Below are 18038 nucleotides of genomic sequence, written 5' to 3'. Positions count from 1 at the left end.
ATGCATGTTGCTATCAAAACTGGAACTTTTCTAAGTTTCATTGTTTTGTGAATTAAAGTTATTTACTGGAATAGAATAACTTTACGAATGCATGCATGTTGCTATCAAAACTGCAACTTTTCTAAGTTTCATTGTTTTGTGAATTAAAGTTATTTAATAGAATAGAATAACTTTACGAATTCATGTGTTGCTATCAAAACTGCAACTTTTCTAAGTTTCATTGTTTTGTGAATTAAAGTTATTTAATAGAATGGAATAACTTTACGAATGCATGCGTTGCTATAAAAATTGCAACTTTTTAAAGTTTCATTGTTTTGAGAATTAGTTATTTAATAGAATAGAATAACTTTATAAATGCATGCATTTGCTATCAAAACTGCAACTTTTCTAAATTTCATTATTTTGAGAATTAAAGTTATTTACTAGAATAGAATAACTTTACAAATGCATGCATGTTGCTATCAAAACTGCAACTTTTCTAAGTTTCATTGTTTTGTGAATTAAAGTTATTTAATACAATAGAATAACTTTACGAATGCATGCATGTTGCTATCAAAACTGCAACTTTTCTAAGTTTCACTGTTTTGTGGATTGAAGTTATTTAATAGAGTAGAAACACTTAACATCTTGCTATAAATACTGCAGCTTTTCCTTTCTAAATTCCTTGACCAGTTTTGCTATAGCTGATCTTCATTTCGCAAAATCTGTGCTCTTCTTTGTTGCTAATAACTTCCCTCAACGTGGAAGTCCCCTTGAGGATGGGCTCCAACTCAAGTCCGAAAGCTCGGAAGATAAAACCTTTGGTTCCGGTGACCGACCCAGATTGGATCCTGCAACTTCATCCCGGGACACATATATTGGCCGTCATTCTCAATATGGTTTTGTTTTTAAACCTACCCTCCACTTTTCTTTGCAGCTGAAAGGACGTAGGAACGTTCTCTGCCGGCTGATCGTCTCAAAACACTGCTGGCAGCTTCTGTCCTACAAAGCAAAGGATGAAAAAAGAGATAACATTCCAGATCATAACAACCCTGGGGTTTTATTCTGGCATCATTCCTAAGAGGTTCCTCCTCTTTTCCACGACCTAGTAACTTTTTACTTGCAGGTCATTTTTTTTCAAATGAAAGACTGTTCTGTCCAATTGCTCTTCAACTAGACTGAGAATAAGCCAAAGATTGGTTTAACGTTAGAAGATTGACTCTGCCTTTAAATCCCTTGGGAACAACAGCATCTGTTCAATAGGGATGTTCAAATGAGTTGTGGTGCATTAACTTAATGTCATCCTAGACTGAATTTCAACTGATTCAAGAAATCCATCCAGATTCCTGAAAAAAGTGTCGGGATGGGAAAGAAATTGGTGCCAAAAGGAAGAAAATGAAAAAAATAGAAATAAAATGGTCATCCCCCACTCATTTCCTCTCTAGCTCCACCCACTCTTTGATTCAGCTCCACCCCCAAGTGGTACCCAAGAGATTATCTGGTTCAATCCATATCTTCATCCATAAGTCATTAAGTTCATGCAGTAAAGCTCTCAAATTTTCCAGACTGAACTTTGTTTGTCTTTGATCATAATTGACAACTTGGGAAGAAAACGGCAGGGAAGGAAGGATGGAACGGTTGAAGACCATAACTCAACCGGAGGGATGGCACCTACTTTGTATGTAATAAAAAGACACCAAAAATGGAATCTCCAGATAGACTGGTGGACAATTCCTTGCATGTCGACAGTACTAAATTAGCTGGACCAAGGATATGATTCCTTAGGAAGTGGCATCCTCTGTTCCCAGCTGTGGAACTTCTGGATGCATTTATTATTAGATAAAAAGAGAAGGCTTGAGACCTCACTCAGAATCATGACATCTCTGATTTTCACATATGTAGATGACACTGTGATGTTACCTAGTTTGGTAATGAAACTTCTGAAAGAAAACTACCAAGCTAAGAGAATCCAAGGATCCATAATCCCCCTCCCTCTCCTCTCTATAAACCCTAGTCCCTTCTAACACTGATGATGTTACCTACTTGGGTAAAGAAATGTCTGCAAGAAAACCACCAAGCTCAGAGAATTTAAGCATCCCACATTGCTCCTTCTCTCTACAATTCTAACACTTCTAACACTGATGATGTTACCCACTTGGGTAAAGAGATGTCTGCAAGAAAACCATCAAGTTCAGAGCATGTGGCTTGGAGGTTAATAGATCTAGTTAATGTGCAAGTAGTCTGGGTATGAATCCCAGAAGGGCATGGCTAGCTGACGAGAGCTAAATAGCTTGAAATAGATCTACATTAGTCTTCTTTTATTTTTATTTTTCTGTAAAATATAAATTCAACACAAAAAAAACTGTCACAAAAGCGGCTGCCTGCGAAGGCTCCTAGATTGGGGCTGAAAGGCGAAAGCGGAAGCAGTGTGTTCCATCCCATAGTTGGGTAGACCAAGTTGCCCTGATAGACGGCTCTCACCATCAAAACCATCAAGCTCAGAGAACCTCAAGTTGCCCAGAATCAAGGTACCTCTTTTTCTGCTCCTCCGGAGAAACAGAGGGTTGTCCAGCTCCTGGCTGTGAGAGTTCACGCTTAACATTATAAGGAGCTCTGAAGCACAGATAAAAGAGAAGGTGTGTGAGAGAGATTTCTTTTTCCAATTACCAGTAAAGAAACACTTAGTTAGAGGTTGAAGGGATTTTTTAAAAGTTTTTTTTAAAATCAAAATATCAAATCAACATGTGAGCAGTGTGGCGCCTGAGTGTCATACGTTCTATTACAAACAAAGCTAATCAGATTAATCATAATCCTTACATTCAATCCACTTATTCCCTGTTTCCCCAAAAATAAGACCACCCCAGATAAATAAGCCCAGTCGGGCTTTTGAGCGCATGCGCTAAAATAAGCCCTCCCCAAAAAATAAGCCCTCCCTGAAAATATTGCAACGCAGCAGCAACCATGAGGTGACCACGCTCGCTGGCTCCTGCACCTCAAAAATAATAAGACCTCCCCGAAAATAAGACCAAGGGCTTATTTCGGGGGGAAGTGGTGAGTTTCAAAAATTTTTCGAACCTACTCTGTGGGTGTGGCCTCCTTTGTGGGAGTGGCTTGCCGGCCATGTGACCTGGTGGGAGTGGCTTGCCGGCCATGTGTTTTCTTTCTCTCTCTCTCTCTCTCTCTCTCTCTCTCTCTCTCTCTTTCCTTCTTTTTGTCTCTCTGTCCCTTTTTCCTTTTTTTCTTTCATCTCTCTCTCACTTTTTCTTTCTTTTTTTCTTTCTTTCTTTCTTCCTTTCTTTCTCTTTCTCTTTCTCTCTCTGTGTGAGTCTGTCTGTCTGTCTGTCCGTCTGTGTGTGTGTGTGTGTGTGTGTCAGTGGTGGGTTTCAAACTTTTTTGGAACCTCTTCTGTAGGTGTGGCCTGCTTTCCGGGTCCACTGGTGGAACCTCTTCTAACCAGTTCGGTAGATTTGACGAACCGGTTCTACCGAACTGGTGCGAACTGGTAGGAACCCACCTCTGTCGGGGGGGTCAAAAGAAAAGAAGTCCCTGTCTTATTTTCAGGGAAACATGGTATATTTCTAATAATAATGCATACTTCTATTAATGTATAATCTATCATTATTCAATTATTCCACATTTTCTCTTGTTATTACTTTCATTTTGTTATATAAAAAGTCTATGCTAACATTCCCCCTTTTCTGGTTTCTATCACTTATTCTAGCTTTTGATCATATCACCTTTTATTTTAAAAAAGATTTCCTTTTCTTTCTTCCCTAACTTCTAATCATGTCACCTACTTAAAAAGGGAGAAGGGAGAAGAGGGTGAGAGAGAGGAAAAAGTAACTCAGAACAACAATGAAGAAACATCCCTCCATGATCCTTTGACCACTTCAGTTGAAGGATGATTCTTATCTGTGCTTCCAGTTGGCACAGCCGCTGGCCCTACTACCTCTTTACTTTGAGATACTCACAGTTTTTTGTAATCCTCAGTGGACATCTTGGGCCCTTGGGAGGAGGGAGAGGTCTGGCTTGGGCTCTTGACACTGAAAAAAAAAGGAGGGGTACATCAAAAGATTCAATAAAGAGAGAGACTCGTACGCCCCAAAATTAAGCAGAGAGACAGGCTGTTTCAAAATCAGCTATTGGACTATCTGGAGTATTTTAATGTTATTGTTGTAAATAAGCATTTGTTGTTAGTTGCAAAGTTGTGTCCAACCCATCGCGACCCCATGGACAATGTTCCTCCAGGCCTTCCTGTCCTCTACCATCTTCTGGAGTCTATTTAAGCTCACGCCGACTGCTTCAGTGATTCCATCCAGCCACCTCATTCTCTGCCGTCCCCTTCTTCTTTTGCCCTCCATCTTTCTCAGCATCAGGCTCTTCTCCAGTGAGTCTTTCCTTCTCATTAGGTGGCCAAAGCATTTGAGTTCCATCTTCAGGATCTGGCCTTCTAAAGAGCAGTCAGGGTTGATCTCCTCTAGGACTGACTGGTTGGATGGCCTTGCAGTCCAAGGGAGTCGCAGGAGTCTTCTCCAGCACCAGAGTTCAAAGGCCTCCATTCTTTGGCGCTCAGCCTTCCTTATGGTCCAACTTTCACAGCCATCCATTGCAACTGGGAAAACCATAGCCTTGACTATATGCACTTTTGTTGGCAGGGTGATTTCTCTGCCTTTTAGTACGCTGTCCAGATTTGCTGTCTAAATGAGCATATTTCATTTTAAAAGCAGATTTTTTTGTTTCCCTTTGATGTAAGGAAACATGGGGTAGAAGGGCACATAAATAACAAGCTATGGTACTTTCCCATTGGAAAAGATTCCAAAATTCACGGCTCCCAACCTATAAGGATTTCAAAAGTCTTTGAAAATGTGGCTTTCTTTCCACAAAGGACAGTTTTCTTTTGGAATAGGATGAGAAATTTTGTCTGGGTATATACAGTATATCTTTTCCTTTTTAATCTTTTTTAATCCCCCTCTCTCTCACACACACTCTTTTTTTTCTTTTAAGTATGCACACTGCCCAGAGTCATTTGGAAAGCAGGCAGCTTCCCAAATCTAATGACATACAGAAATAACAAAACAAGATTTTCGACCGTGGCATCACAATGAAGCGGATTTTAATTTTCATTAATAAAGGAAACAAATTAAATGCATCCTGTTTGTTTATTTATGAGGATTTAAAGACTGTGCCATTCTAACTGGCTCTGGATGTTCTACATAATAAAAACCCAGAGCAATAAAATAAGGAACCAAATATGAGGAGCCCATTATCCAAACATACACAAAACACAATCAAATTGTACAAGGCAACCTCTTTGAGGGGATTTTGTCCAGAGGTGGGTTCCTATCAGGTCGCACCAGTTCAGAGTTAGAAGAGGTTCCACCAGTAGACCCGGAAAGCAGGCCACACCTACAGAAGAGGTTCCAAAATTTTTTGAAACCCACCACACACACACACACACACACACACACACACACACACACACACACTCACACATAGAAAGAGAAAGAACGGAAGAAAGAAAGAAAGAAAAAAGAAAGAAAAAGTGAGAGAGAGATGAAAGAAAAAAGGGGAAAAGGGACAGAGAGACAAAAGCAAGAGAGAGAGACAGAGAGGGAGAACACATGGCTGGCAAGCCACTCCCACTAGGTCACATGGCTGTCAAGCCACTCCCACAAAGGAGGCCACACCCACAGAGTAGGTTCGAATTTTTTTTGAAACCCACCACTGATTTTGTCCCACTTCAAGGCCTCTGGGGCTGATCCAGATGTGCCTTGTGGGACATCATCAGGGTGGGAGTTATACAGATTTCTGGTGGGGGGGATACTCTTCCAGATAGCGGGTGGCACAATCTACTTTCAGGGCCCCAATACATGATGCTGTTTAACTGAATTTTAATTAATTAAAGACAGAAATGTACTAAAGAACCAGAATGGGAGTGGCAAGCCACTAGATATCGCACATGGAGAAATACTTACAGTTCTTTGTGGGTTGAATGCATGTGCTAGCAAAAGAGAATTGGAGCTCTCACCAATTGCATCCAGTAATGGTATCATAGTAATCCAGCAAAAAATGTTGCAGATGATTAACTTTTTTTTTTGAACTATTACCATCTGGCAGACGGTACAGGACAATAAAAACAAAGACAAATAGGCTGAAAAACAGCTTCTACCCCAGAGCAGTAACTATACTGAATTCTACAGTATAGTGCAATATTAATGCAATATCAGGGGTTTTAATTCAATTGTATAGAATGTGAAGATGCATGTTTGTGTTTTAGTTTTATAGTTTTCTTATGTATAATGTACATTGAAGGTGGCATTTAATTTCTTTGTACAAGGTGAAATGACAATAAGGTAAAGTAAAGTAAAATAAAGTAAAGTAAAGTAAAGTAAAGTAAGGGAAGGGAAGGGAAGGGAAGGAGGAAAGGAAAGGAAAGGAAAGGAAAGGAAAGAAGGAAAGGAAAGGAAAGAAGGAAAGGAAAGGAAAGAAGGAAAGGAAAGGAAAACACCTCTGTTCCTCTTAGTACCAAGCTAACAAAGTTGAAGTTTGACTCTTAGGCCAACCTTTTCTGTGTCCCATTGGATGCTGTCTTGGAAGGAGATGACTTATCAATGGTCTTGGTGAAAACTCCCCTAGAAGAAAGAAAGAAATCCAGAAAATTCCTGGGTCAAATTTCATCAGGTGAATAGACTGGGACCTAGAGCAAAGCTTTGCAACCTGGAATAGTGCTGGTCAGTGCCTTCTTGTGGAACACTCCATTGCATTCCCTCATCCTACTTAGGTTTAGGTGGGTCGCTTTGATATTCTGCTGGGATTCTGTTATTGAGGACCCAAAAGGATCAGCGCTCACAGCAGGAATTCCAGATACTGAATGAAATGAATGATTCCCTCTTTTCTGTTTCAATTTAGAACCTAGAATAGGGTGAGAAAGAACCTTGGAGAGCCTCTAGTCCAGTGGTTCTCAACCTTCCCAATGGCGCGACCCTTTAATACAGTTCCTCATGTTGTGGTGACCCCCAACCATAAAATTGGTGTCTCAGTTCCTAAGACCATTGAAAATATGTGTTTTCTGATGGTCTTAGGCGACCCCTGTGAAAGGGTCGTTCGACCCCAAAGGGGTCCCGACCCACAGGTTGAGAACCACTGCTCTAGTCCAACCCCTTGCTCAAGCAGGAGACCTTAAACCAGGGGTCTCCAACTATGGCAACTTTAAGACTTGTGGACTTCAACTTCTAGAATTCCTCAGCCATCAAAGCAGAGACCCCCTGCCCATGTCTATTCTGAACAAATGGCTGTCCAGAGTCTTCTTGAAAACCTCCAGTGATAGAACACCACAACTTCTGGAGGTAAGCTTGCCTTCAGAAGTTGGGGGTGCCCCCATCACTGGAGGCTTTTAAGAAGAGACTAGACAGCCATTTGTCTGAAATGGTGCAGGACCTTGTGCTTGAGCAGGGGGTTGGACTAGAAGACTTCCAAGGTCCATTCTAATATTCTGTGTTCTACCATTCCACTGATTAATTGTTCTCACTCTCAGGAAATTTGTCCTTAGTTCTAGATTGTATCTCTCTTTGATGGTCTTCCACCCATTGCTTCTTGCCCTGCCCTCTGGTGCTTTGGAGATTAGGCTGGCCTCCTCTTCTCTGTGTCAGCCCCTCAAGTACTGCAAAACTGCTATCATATCACCCCTAGTCACCCCAAAGATGCTTTTTCAGGAGGCAACTGGTTTTTCTTTGAAAACGTTTCGCTTCTCATTCAGCTCTGGAGAACTGAAGAAGCTTCTTGGATGAGAAGCAAAACATCTTCAAAGAAAAACCAGAAGTCCAGTTGCCTCTTGAAAAAAACACCTTTGGGACACCCGTGACCTGGATGACTGAGAATCTCCATGGACAATCACCTCTAGTCCTTCTCTTTGTTGGACTAGACACATCTAGTTCTCTCAATTGTTCACTTTATGGGTTACCTTCCAGACTTCTTTATCATCCTTGCTGCTCTTCCCTACACTCTTTCTAGGGTCTAACATCTTTTTTGTATCCTGGTGACCAGAGCCAGATGCAGTATTCCAAGTGTGGACTCAACAGTGCAGTACAAAGTGGTACCATGACTTCATGTGAATTTGAAATTATAGCAACAGTAATAGCACTTAGACCAGTGGTTCTCAACCTTTTTTTGGCCATGCCCCACCTAAGCATCTATAAAATCCTGATGGCCCCCCCCCCCCCCCCGTGACATATAATTCTTACTTTACTCAAAAAGTGAACTCTACTCATGCGGAGGAAGCCTAAAAGGCCATTCACTTGGTTTAAACAAGGTTCAAATTGCCCCCATTAAAAATCAAATTGCCCCCCTCTGAGGCGTGGGTCCCATGTTAGGAACCACTGACTTAGACTTATATACCACTTCATAGGGCTTTTACAGCCCCCTCTAAGCAGTTTACAGAGTCAGCCTCTTGCCCCCAACAATCTGGATCCTCATTTTATCCACCTCAGAGGGACGGAAGGCTGAGTCAACCTTGAGCCTGCTGAGATTTGAACTGTCAAGTTGCAGGCAGCCAGCAGGCAGCAGAAGGAGCCTGCAGTACTACCCTCTCACCACTGCACCACCGTGGCTCGCCACCGCCACTGTTGCATCAACAGAGGGAAATTATCCCTCTGTTGATGCAACCGAGTACTGCAATTTCTTCTGACTCACCTGATGAGATACCCAGAAGATGATGTGGCAGTTGAAGAAGAACTAGATGGAAAAGAGAGAGACAAAAACGTTGAGCCGTTTAATCAGAGGTGACCCTGTGACTTTCTCAAGGACAGAAGCTAATCCAATCCTTCCCCGGTTATACAAGTGTATATCAGCATTTTCTTCTGAGCTCAAAATTCAAGGGATTAATCTATATACTGTAGAAGTGTCTTTTTTTTTTTTTTTAAAGGTAAGGTAAAGGTTCCCCTTGCACATATGTGCTAGTCGTTCCTGACTCTAGTGGGAGGTGCTCATCTCCGTTTCGAAGCCAAAGAGCCAGCACTGTCCATGATGACCACATGACTAAATGCTGAAGGTGCACGGAACGCTGTTACCTTCCCACCAAAGGTGGTTCCTATTTTTCTACTTGCATTTTTACATGTTTTCGAACTGTTAGGCTGGCAGAAGCTGGGACAAGGAACAGGAGCTCACTCTGTTACGCGGCACTAGGGATTCGAACCGCCTAACTGCCGAACTTCTGATCAACAAGCTCGGCATCTTAGCCACTGAGCCACCGCATACCTTCCCATTTATACCCCAAAAATGGGTATGATACAACAATTAAAATATAATGAAAAAAGTTTATACTCACTTTGGGGAAATATTTTTTTGTGCTGAAGGAGACTGTGGTTCTCTGTGGGAAGATGGCGCTGTACAAGATGCCCTGGAAGAAGACAGAAATTGTCAAAAATAAAGACACGATTGTTCTAGTTGGACAAGGCTGGACGAAGCACCTCAAATTTACAATGGATCTAGCACTGAGCTCTGAGCGAGATGACTTGTGCATGAAAGTATTTCCAGTCTGGTCTAGCGGTGAAGGCATCAGGCTTGAAACCAGGAGTCTGGGAGTTCTTCTAGGTTGAATCTCTCCTTGTTCAGTTTCCATCCATTATTCATCTTGCCTTGGAAGTGCCTTGGAAAATAGCTTGACCTCCTCATCTCTGTGGCAGCCCCTCAGATATTGGAAGACTGCTATCCTGTCTCCCCTGGTCCTTCTCTTCACTAGAATAGCCATGCCCAGTTCCTGCAACCACTCTTCATATGTTTTAGTCTCCAGTCCCATAATCATCTTGGTTTCCCTTCTCTTCACTCTTTCTAGCAATAGCACTTAGACTTATATACCAATTCACAGTGCTTTATAGCCCTAAGCGGTTTACAGAGTCAGTATACTTCCCCAACAATCTGGGTCCCATTTTATCAAACCTGTGTATGAGAAGCAGACACTGTTTGAGTGATGTTCTTTGAGCTCTCCTCAAACCAGAAGGACATGAGGACAGTATGGAGGTGTCCTCTGAGGTTCAGGTAGGTAAAAAGAAGCCATGTTTTTTCAAGGGAAGAAAATGTTCAGGAAACTGGAGCAAATATTAGTGCAGAGTTGCTTCCTACTCACAATGGACTGTGGTTCTGCTTCTCCTCAGAATCAGACCTCTGATGGATCCAACTCTTGTCCCCTTTCAGAGTTGTCCTTACTTTCATTTGGGTAATAATCCGTTTCCGGTCTTCCTCACTAGGTAGGATGACGCCATCTTAAAAAAAAAATATGGATCAAGAAGAAGTTGGAAGCCCCCAAAAGCAGAGAACCCAATGAGTATCAGATAAACTTAGAAAGCTTGGACTGCAAAGTTGTCTTGAGGACCTCGTCGTTCTACACAGTCTGGTTTTGACCAGATTATTCAGGAGGAAAAGTAGCTTTAAAGATCTCAAGGTTGCTTTTTGGAAAAAGTGAAACATCACTGGGATAAGTGCTGGATTCACATCCATCAACAACTTTCAGCCAGTGGTGAAATTTGATTTTTTTTACTACCGGTTCTGTGAGCGTGGTTTGGTGGGCGTGGTGTGGCTTGGTGGGTGTGGCTTAGTGGGCGTGGCAGGGGAAGGATGCTGCAAAATCTCCATTCCCACCCCACTCTGGGGCCAGCCAGAGGTGGCATTTGCCGGTTCTCCAAACTACTCAAAATTTTCTGCAACTACTCAAAAATTCCACTACTGGTTCTCCAGAACCTGTCAGAACCTGCTGAATTTCACCCCTGCTTTCAGCCTATCTCAGAAGGTCTCAACAAATAAACACAATTGGAAGACATTACAATTGTTAACTGAGAAAGAGCTCCTAATTTGTCTCAGGCGTAATTTGTACCTGCACAACCATTTAAATCCTACATAATTTAAATCCTTAATTGTTCTACGTATCTGATGCCATCAGCTGTAGCTCATAAAAGCTTATGGGTTTTAATAAAATGTGTTAATCTTATAAAGCTTTACTAGACTCCTCCTGACTCATCTCTATTTGTTTTGTCTGATTTCTGGATTTTTTAAATAAGTAATCAAGTTGTGTTGTCATTTACAGTTAACCCCGTAGCATAACTCCAAGGTATCTCCGTATTTCAGGTTTAGTTTATACAAATTTGGGATTAAGCATCCCATAATGTTCATTTACCTTTCATGGCGCCAAGAGACAGCATGATTCACACTGGCTTCCTCACGGTGCAGTTTCCAGCGTTTGACACAAAAATGTAACTAGGACAGAAGAAACGAAAACCAGATTATTCCTGTAAAATGCAGCAGAAAGCAAATAGATGCTCCTCAGCCTTCCCTTGATGTTCCAAGAAAGCCGTACTCACAACACACACCTGTTCTGGAAACTAGGATATCTATAGGTTAGGGGGAAAAGTCAGAATGGTCTCTACCCTCAAAGCTACACTATAGGGCACTGCACACCAGAACAACTAGACATAGGGACAGTCCCCCCCCCCCAATGCCAAATAATTGCCATGAAAATGTCAAACTATTTACTAAGACTGTATTACTATTCTTCTTCTCATCTTTCCTATTAACTATCTCCTTTTCTGCTTATGACTATAACTTTGTGGCTTGTATCTTTATGATTTATATTATTTTATTTCGTTTCCTAGTATGATTTGTGTTGATTGCTTATTTAGTATCCTAGGACTATCACTGTTGTATCTTATGATTTATGATGAATGTCTTTTTATGATGACTATGATCATGATTTATCACTTATAGCTTTTATGTACAATGGAAGCTTATGCACTGAAGACAAATTCCTTGTGTATCCAATCACACTTGGCCAATAAAGAATTCTATTCTATTCTGTTCTGTTCTGTTCTGTTCCTGTTCTGTTCTGTTCTGTTCTGTTCTAGTCTAATCTAGTCTAGTCTAGTCTAGTCTAGTCTATTCCCTATTCTATTCTATTCTATATGCATCAAAGACAAATTCCTTGTGTGTCCAATCACACTTGGCCAATAAAGAATTCTATTCTGTTCTGTTCTGTTCTAGTCTAGTCTAGTCTAGTCTAGTCTATTCCCTATTCTATTCTATTCTATTCTATTCTATATGCATCAAAGACAAATTCCTTGTGTGTCCAATCACACAATTCTATTCTGTTCTATTCTTATTTTATTCTATTCTATTCTTGTTCTATTCTAATTCTAATTCTAATTCTAATCTATTTTATCCTATTCTATTCTATGCTATTCTAGTCTGGGTACCACATAAAAAAGTGGGTAGAGGTTTGATTGTTCCACTGTGGTTACCATCCTGATTTTTAAATAACATTCTGCAGATATCTCTCTATGGCAGGGGTCCCCAACCCCCAAATTGTGGACTGCCACTGGTTAATGGCATGCCAGCAATCAGTCCACGCAAATAAGCAAAGCCTCAGGCAGCATGCAAAACCACGCCCCCCCGATCCACGGAAAAAACCTCTGTCCATGGGACCCACTGCACTCTGAGATTAATATCCCACAGTTAAGGTTACTTAATTTTGAATATAATTTTATTGAAAGTTTTAAAACCAGAGGTAAAACCATAATCTAAACCAAATGAGAGAGGGAGAGGGAGAGGGAGGGAGGGAGAGAGGAAGGGAGACGAAAGTGCAAGAAAGAAAAACTAAGAGAAAAGTAGAAAAAAAGAGACAAGATACAAAGAGGTAACTTTTAAAACATCCTTAAAGATCCATCTCATTCTAGGCACCCTATTTTTTTAACTATTACCATCTGGCAGACGGTACAGGAGAATAAAAACAAGGAGAAATAGGCTGAAAAACAGCTTCAATGCCAGAACAGTAACTATATTGAATTCTACTGTATAGTGCAATATTAATGCAATATCAGGGGTTTTCAATTCAATTGTATGGAATGTGAAGGATGTGTGTTATCGTTTTATTTTTTATGTATAATATACACTGAAGATGGCATTTAATTTCGTTGTACGATGTGCAATGACAATAAAGTGAACTAAACTATCTTCCATTTTTCTTTATGGCACTTATTAGCAGAATTATAAATTCTCTAAGGTTGATCATGACTGTTTTTTCTTTATCTATCCTTTCTAAATAATCCAGACTGTAATGGATGCTTTTCCACAGTTTATGCATTTAAAAAAGTCCATAAGGTGCTGGAGTTCATTTTACATAAACTGAGAGAACAGGCAGAAGTGACCAATGAAGTTCGGAGCTCATTTGAGCTGGGATTTGAACGCAGCTCTTTGCAATCTTTAGCCTGCCATTCACAGCCAGGATGGGCCACATTTTGTTAATGGAAGCCAAACAGTTGGTGGACAAATATGGGAAAGGGGGAATCAAGATTAGCCCTGGAGCAGAGCAATTACACAATGCTCTTTTATGAAGGAGCTAAGATTTCCAAGAGGGATTGGTGCTTTCAGGGATTTCGACTTTTGATCTCTTGTTTTTTTTTTTTTTTTTGAAGTGTACTAAGTCAAGTGTACTGAGCTATGTGGTAACTCAGTGGCTAAGACACTGAGTTTGATGATTGGAAAGGTCAGCAGTTTGGCGGTTCGAATCCCTAGCACCGCGTAACGGAGTGAGCTCCCATTCCTTGTCCCAGCTTCTGCCAACCTAGCAGTTCGAAAGCACGTAAAAAATGCAAGTAGGAAAATAGGAACCACCTTTGGTGGGAAGGTCACAGCGTTCTGCGCACCTTTAGCATTTAGTCATGCCGGCCACATGACCACGGAGACGTCCTCGGACAGCGCTGGCTCTTCAGCTTTGAAACTGAGATGAGCACCGCCCCCTAGAGTCAGGAACGACTAGAACATGGTTGTTCAATCTCTTCTTAAAGACTTCCAGCGTTTGAGCATTCAGAACCTCTGGAGACAAGTCTTTCCACTGGTTCATTGTTCTCACTGTCAGGAAATTTCTCCTTAGTTCTAAGTTGCTTCTCTCTTTGATTAGTTTCCACCCATTGTTTCTTGTCCTGCCTTCAGGTACTTTGGAGAATAGCTTGACTCCGTTCTTTGGGGCAGCCCCTGAGATATTGGAACATTGCTATCATGCCATCACTGCTATCATTTCTTTTCATTAAACTAGACATACCCAATTCCAGCCACTGTTCTTCATATGTTTTATCCTCTAGTCCCCTAATCATCTTTGTTGCTCTTTTCTGCACTCTTTCTAGAGTCTCAACATCTTTTTTACATCGTGGTGACCAAAACCGAGTGCAGTATTCCAAGTGTGGCCTTACCAAGGCATCATAAAGTGGCATTAACACTTCACGTGATCTTGATTCTATCCCTCTGTTTATGCAGCCTAGAACTGTGTTGGCTTATTGGCAGCGACAACGCACTGCGATCTCATATGTAAGTGATTGTCCACTAGGACTCCAAGATCCCTCTCACAGCTACTACTATTGAGCGAGGTACCACCTATACAGGTACCTGTGCATTTGATGTGGTAGGAGGAAACTGTCACTAAAGAGCCGGGTTGAGATTTGCAGCGTGATTCATGTTCATAAAAAGCTGAGCATTGGCAAGAATTGCTTGTTGTTGCCCAAAGCCATAGCTGAAGCAAACAGCCGACATGCCCGGCTTTGCATAATTCTGCCAAGCCAGAAATTCAAGTGCAGCCTGAATGTTTGAGATGAGCTTTTTCCAAGTTCAAATGAGAGCTGGGTGGAGACAGTTGAGAGGAAAAACTTGACTCTTCAGTGTCTCACTGAAGGTGTTGTAAATCTAGATCTACAGTTGGATAAAGGGGAGTTTGCTCACGGCTGCATCAAGTTGTGGAGCAGAGAACACCTCTGATCAACAAGCAACAAAAATATTCTCGTATAAGAACGGGGGACATTCTGGCTGGATTCACCTGTCATGCTGAACCACAGCACGCTAAGATTGTGCTTGATTGAAGTGGAGGCTGAACTCAGCTGTTGTGGCTGATAACCCACCATTCATGGCTTACAAATCCAACCAACTGTGGTTTGTTGTTCAAAGAAACTACACTTTAATGCGTTGTGAATGGTTCCACCACAAAACCACGTTCGACTAAAGGGCGCTCGACGAAACCGCGTAGCTGACGTCATCACAGCGCGACAACAGCGTGGAGAAAATAGCACGCTGTAAACGCTAAACCTAAAATTAACCCCTAAACCTAAACCTAACCCCCCTAAACCTAATCCTAATCCTAACCCTAAACCTAAACCTAACCCTTAACCTAACCCTAACCCTAACCCTAACCCTAACCCTAACCCTAACCCTAACCCTTAACCTAACGCTAAACCTAATCCTAACCCTTAACCTAACCCTAAACCTAACCCTAACCCTTAACCTAACCCTAACCCTAACCCTTAACCTAACCCTAACCCTAACCCTAACCCTAACCCTAAACCTAAACCTAAACCTAAACCTAAACCTAAACCTAAACCTAAACCTAACCCTTACCTTAACTTGAATCGGCTTGCTTTCAAAGCGCTATTTAAAGCGCCCTTCTTTCTCCGCGCTCGCTGTTGTCGCCCTGTTGATGACATCAGCGACGCGGTTTAATCGGGCGCACTTTAGTCGAGCGCGGTTTTGTCGTGCCACGGTTGTGAATCCATCGCTATGTTCCACTTCTTATGATTGCAGATGACTTTTTCATGGTTACTTAAGTAAACATGAGTCATTTATGAATATTCACCAATCTAGGTTTTTTTCCTCCTCTAAGTATTCCTGCATACCTAAGAATTCCAAATTATTGGGAGGGGAGGGAAGGAGAGGGGAGGAAGGGGAGGGGAGGGGGGAAGGAAGGAAGGAAGGATAAAAGGGAAGGGAGGAGAGGAAGGAAGGAGAAAAGGGATGGGAGGGGAGGGAGGGAAGAAGAAAGGAAGTATAAAAGGGAGGGGATAGGAAGGAGGGAGGGAGGGAGGGAGGGAGGGAGGGAGGAAGGAAGGAAGGAAGGAAGGAAGGAAGGAAGGAAGGAAGGAAGGAAGGAAGGTGCAATTGGAGAATCCTGTTCAGTGTTCTTGAAAAATAAAATAGTAGACATTGGCACAATTGTTGACCTAACAACAGGAAAAAGGAATGGGAATGACCATGCTGAGAAGCAACATGTCTACTTAATTTCTCTTACTGGGAACATTCAGTTCTCCTTTTTTGCTACAAAGCTTCCATGGACCTACAGAAGAAGGACTTACAACCTGTTCTCATCTTGCTTTCATTATTGAAAGCATCGGACCTACAGCATGATGGTCCCAGCAGAGAAATAGAAAGGATTTGAGTCAGAGGTGGATTCCTACCAGTTCCACCCGGTTCCGCCAAACCAGTACTGGTATGGCAGCCTGGGTCACTAGAACTGGCAGCGACCCAGGCCTGCCACTTCCCCGAACCAGTTCCCCGGTTGCCGCCATTACTATCTTGTTTTTAATTGAACTGTGCATGCACACACAGCGCGCGTAAAAGCAAATCGGCGGTAAAACTGGCCAGAACCCACCTCTGATCCGAGTTATATTCAAATGATATAATATGGGAAAGGGGAGGGGACTAAAGGCACCCCTGTCTGCAGACTTCTGGGAGAGAAGGCATGGGGACCAATGAGCAGAGAACCATCAAGAGAAAAGGGCAGCTTCCAGTAGACTGGTCCACCCTGGACCATGGATGGGAAGCGCAAGGAGTAGAGGAACAACCAATCAAATCTCACTGTGGCTGTAATCCAGACAGAGCGTCGACCAGATTTCCTGCCCTCTCCCTGCAATCCAGAGTGGACTTTCTGAAGTTGGCTTAAGAAACAGCTGGAAGCCCCATGGACAGAGGTCGGCAACCTTAAAGACTCAAAGAGCCACAAAGGTCCTCACCAGAAGTCCCCCATTCAATTCTGAAGCTGACCAGAAGTCCGGTTCTCCCACCACACAGTCTCTTCCTAGCATGTCGTCCTTTTCCCCCTACCTGTCCTAATCGAAAGCCCTATCGATTGTGTGGCTGACGGGCAACAGGGAGCCGCAGCAGAGGGATGAAAGAGCCACATGCGGCTCCAGAGCCGCAGGTTGCTGATTCCTGCCCGTGGAAGACAAGCAGCTTTGGGCGCAGCTCAGAGTTAGTCTTAGGGGCCTTCCAAATGCCACTCTTCCTGGAGAACCCTTTGAAGGGTGTGCCCAGACAAGCTCCATTTTTTGGCATTTCGTACTCCACTGTTGTGGGAACACACACACATTTCAGAGAACTGGGTGGGGACAGAAACCACGCCGAATGGTAAAAAGAGACAGCTCGGAATCCAGGGGAGTGCTTGCGAGCTGAAAAGGAACTTCTTTTTCCTGCTGACGTGTTTGTCAGTGCCGCTTTTGGGGTAACTAAGATGTCACGTAAAGCCCAGAAGATGCCGTTGTGATAAGGAAGCAGGCTGACACAAATGTACAAGAAAAGAAGAACAACAGAGTTGGAAGGGACCTTGGGGGTCTTTTGAGTCCAACCCCTTGCTCAAGCAAAAGCGCTCAGCGACTCCATTAAAAAATAATAATTAATTCTTTCATTGTAGAATGTTGCTATCAATGACTCCAGAAATGGAATGAGATAGGACTCATATTAACCTGTACTTTAACACACATTAGGACAGCAGCCCCCAATTTGGGGGGCACCAGGAACCAGTTCTGTGGAAAGAGGTTTTTCAGTGGACCAGAGGGGGCATGGTTTCATGTGCTGTATGTGTTTTGACTTCAGCTTCCCCAAAAAGCAGGAGGCAGAGTCCTGGTCCCTTCAAAACCCCTTTTATTAAACGAAGGTGAATTCCTCTCATTCCCATTCAGCAAAGGCCTGGCAAACAGTCTTTCAAAGGAATATTTAGGGCTACAGACCTTATCTATCTTTTGCCATGTAAATATTTTCCAAATGAGGTGCTGTGCAAGGAAAGACTGGGCACAGAGTCCCTGAGATTCACGGACAGATCTTCACACTCCTGAAATGAATCTAACGAACAAACGAATTGCGTCCTGCAAAAGCCCACTCCCCTTTTGCTCCTCTTTTATTTCCTATGGGCGGGGGGCAATTACCTTCCACCTGTGACTTTACTCCCAAGTCGACCCTGATTTCTGGATAGTTCTTTTCTTCTGGCA

General features: G+C 42.4%; 1 protein-coding gene across 1 annotated transcript in view; it reads right to left on the bottom strand.

The window, feature by feature from the left end:
• Positions 1-18038, bottom strand: part of ZNF185 (zinc finger protein 185 with LIM domain) — a 63713-nt gene that overhangs the window by 27774 nt on the left and 17901 nt on the right. Inside the window, exons 2-9 of the mRNA XM_032228299.1 lie at positions 11144-11223; positions 10100-10235; positions 9302-9373; positions 8668-8709; positions 6543-6611; positions 3951-4022; positions 2512-2592; positions 898-981 (exon numbers count right to left, since the gene is read on the bottom strand). Of these exons, the coding sequence (XP_032084190.1) occupies positions 898-981; positions 2512-2592; positions 3951-4022; positions 6543-6611; positions 8668-8709; positions 9302-9373; positions 10100-10235; positions 11144-11168 (581 nt within the window). The 5' untranslated portion in view covers positions 11169-11223. The remainder of the gene's footprint in view (positions 1-897; positions 982-2511; positions 2593-3950; positions 4023-6542; positions 6612-8667; positions 8710-9301; positions 9374-10099; positions 10236-11143; positions 11224-18038) is intronic.

Source organism: Thamnophis elegans, chromosome 12 (genome assembly GCF_009769535.1).
Source record: "Thamnophis elegans isolate rThaEle1 chromosome 12, rThaEle1.pri, whole genome shotgun sequence".
Lineage (NCBI taxonomy): Eukaryota > Metazoa > Chordata > Lepidosauria > Squamata > Colubridae > Thamnophis > Thamnophis elegans.
This window is presented reverse-complemented; position numbering and strand designations above follow the sequence as displayed.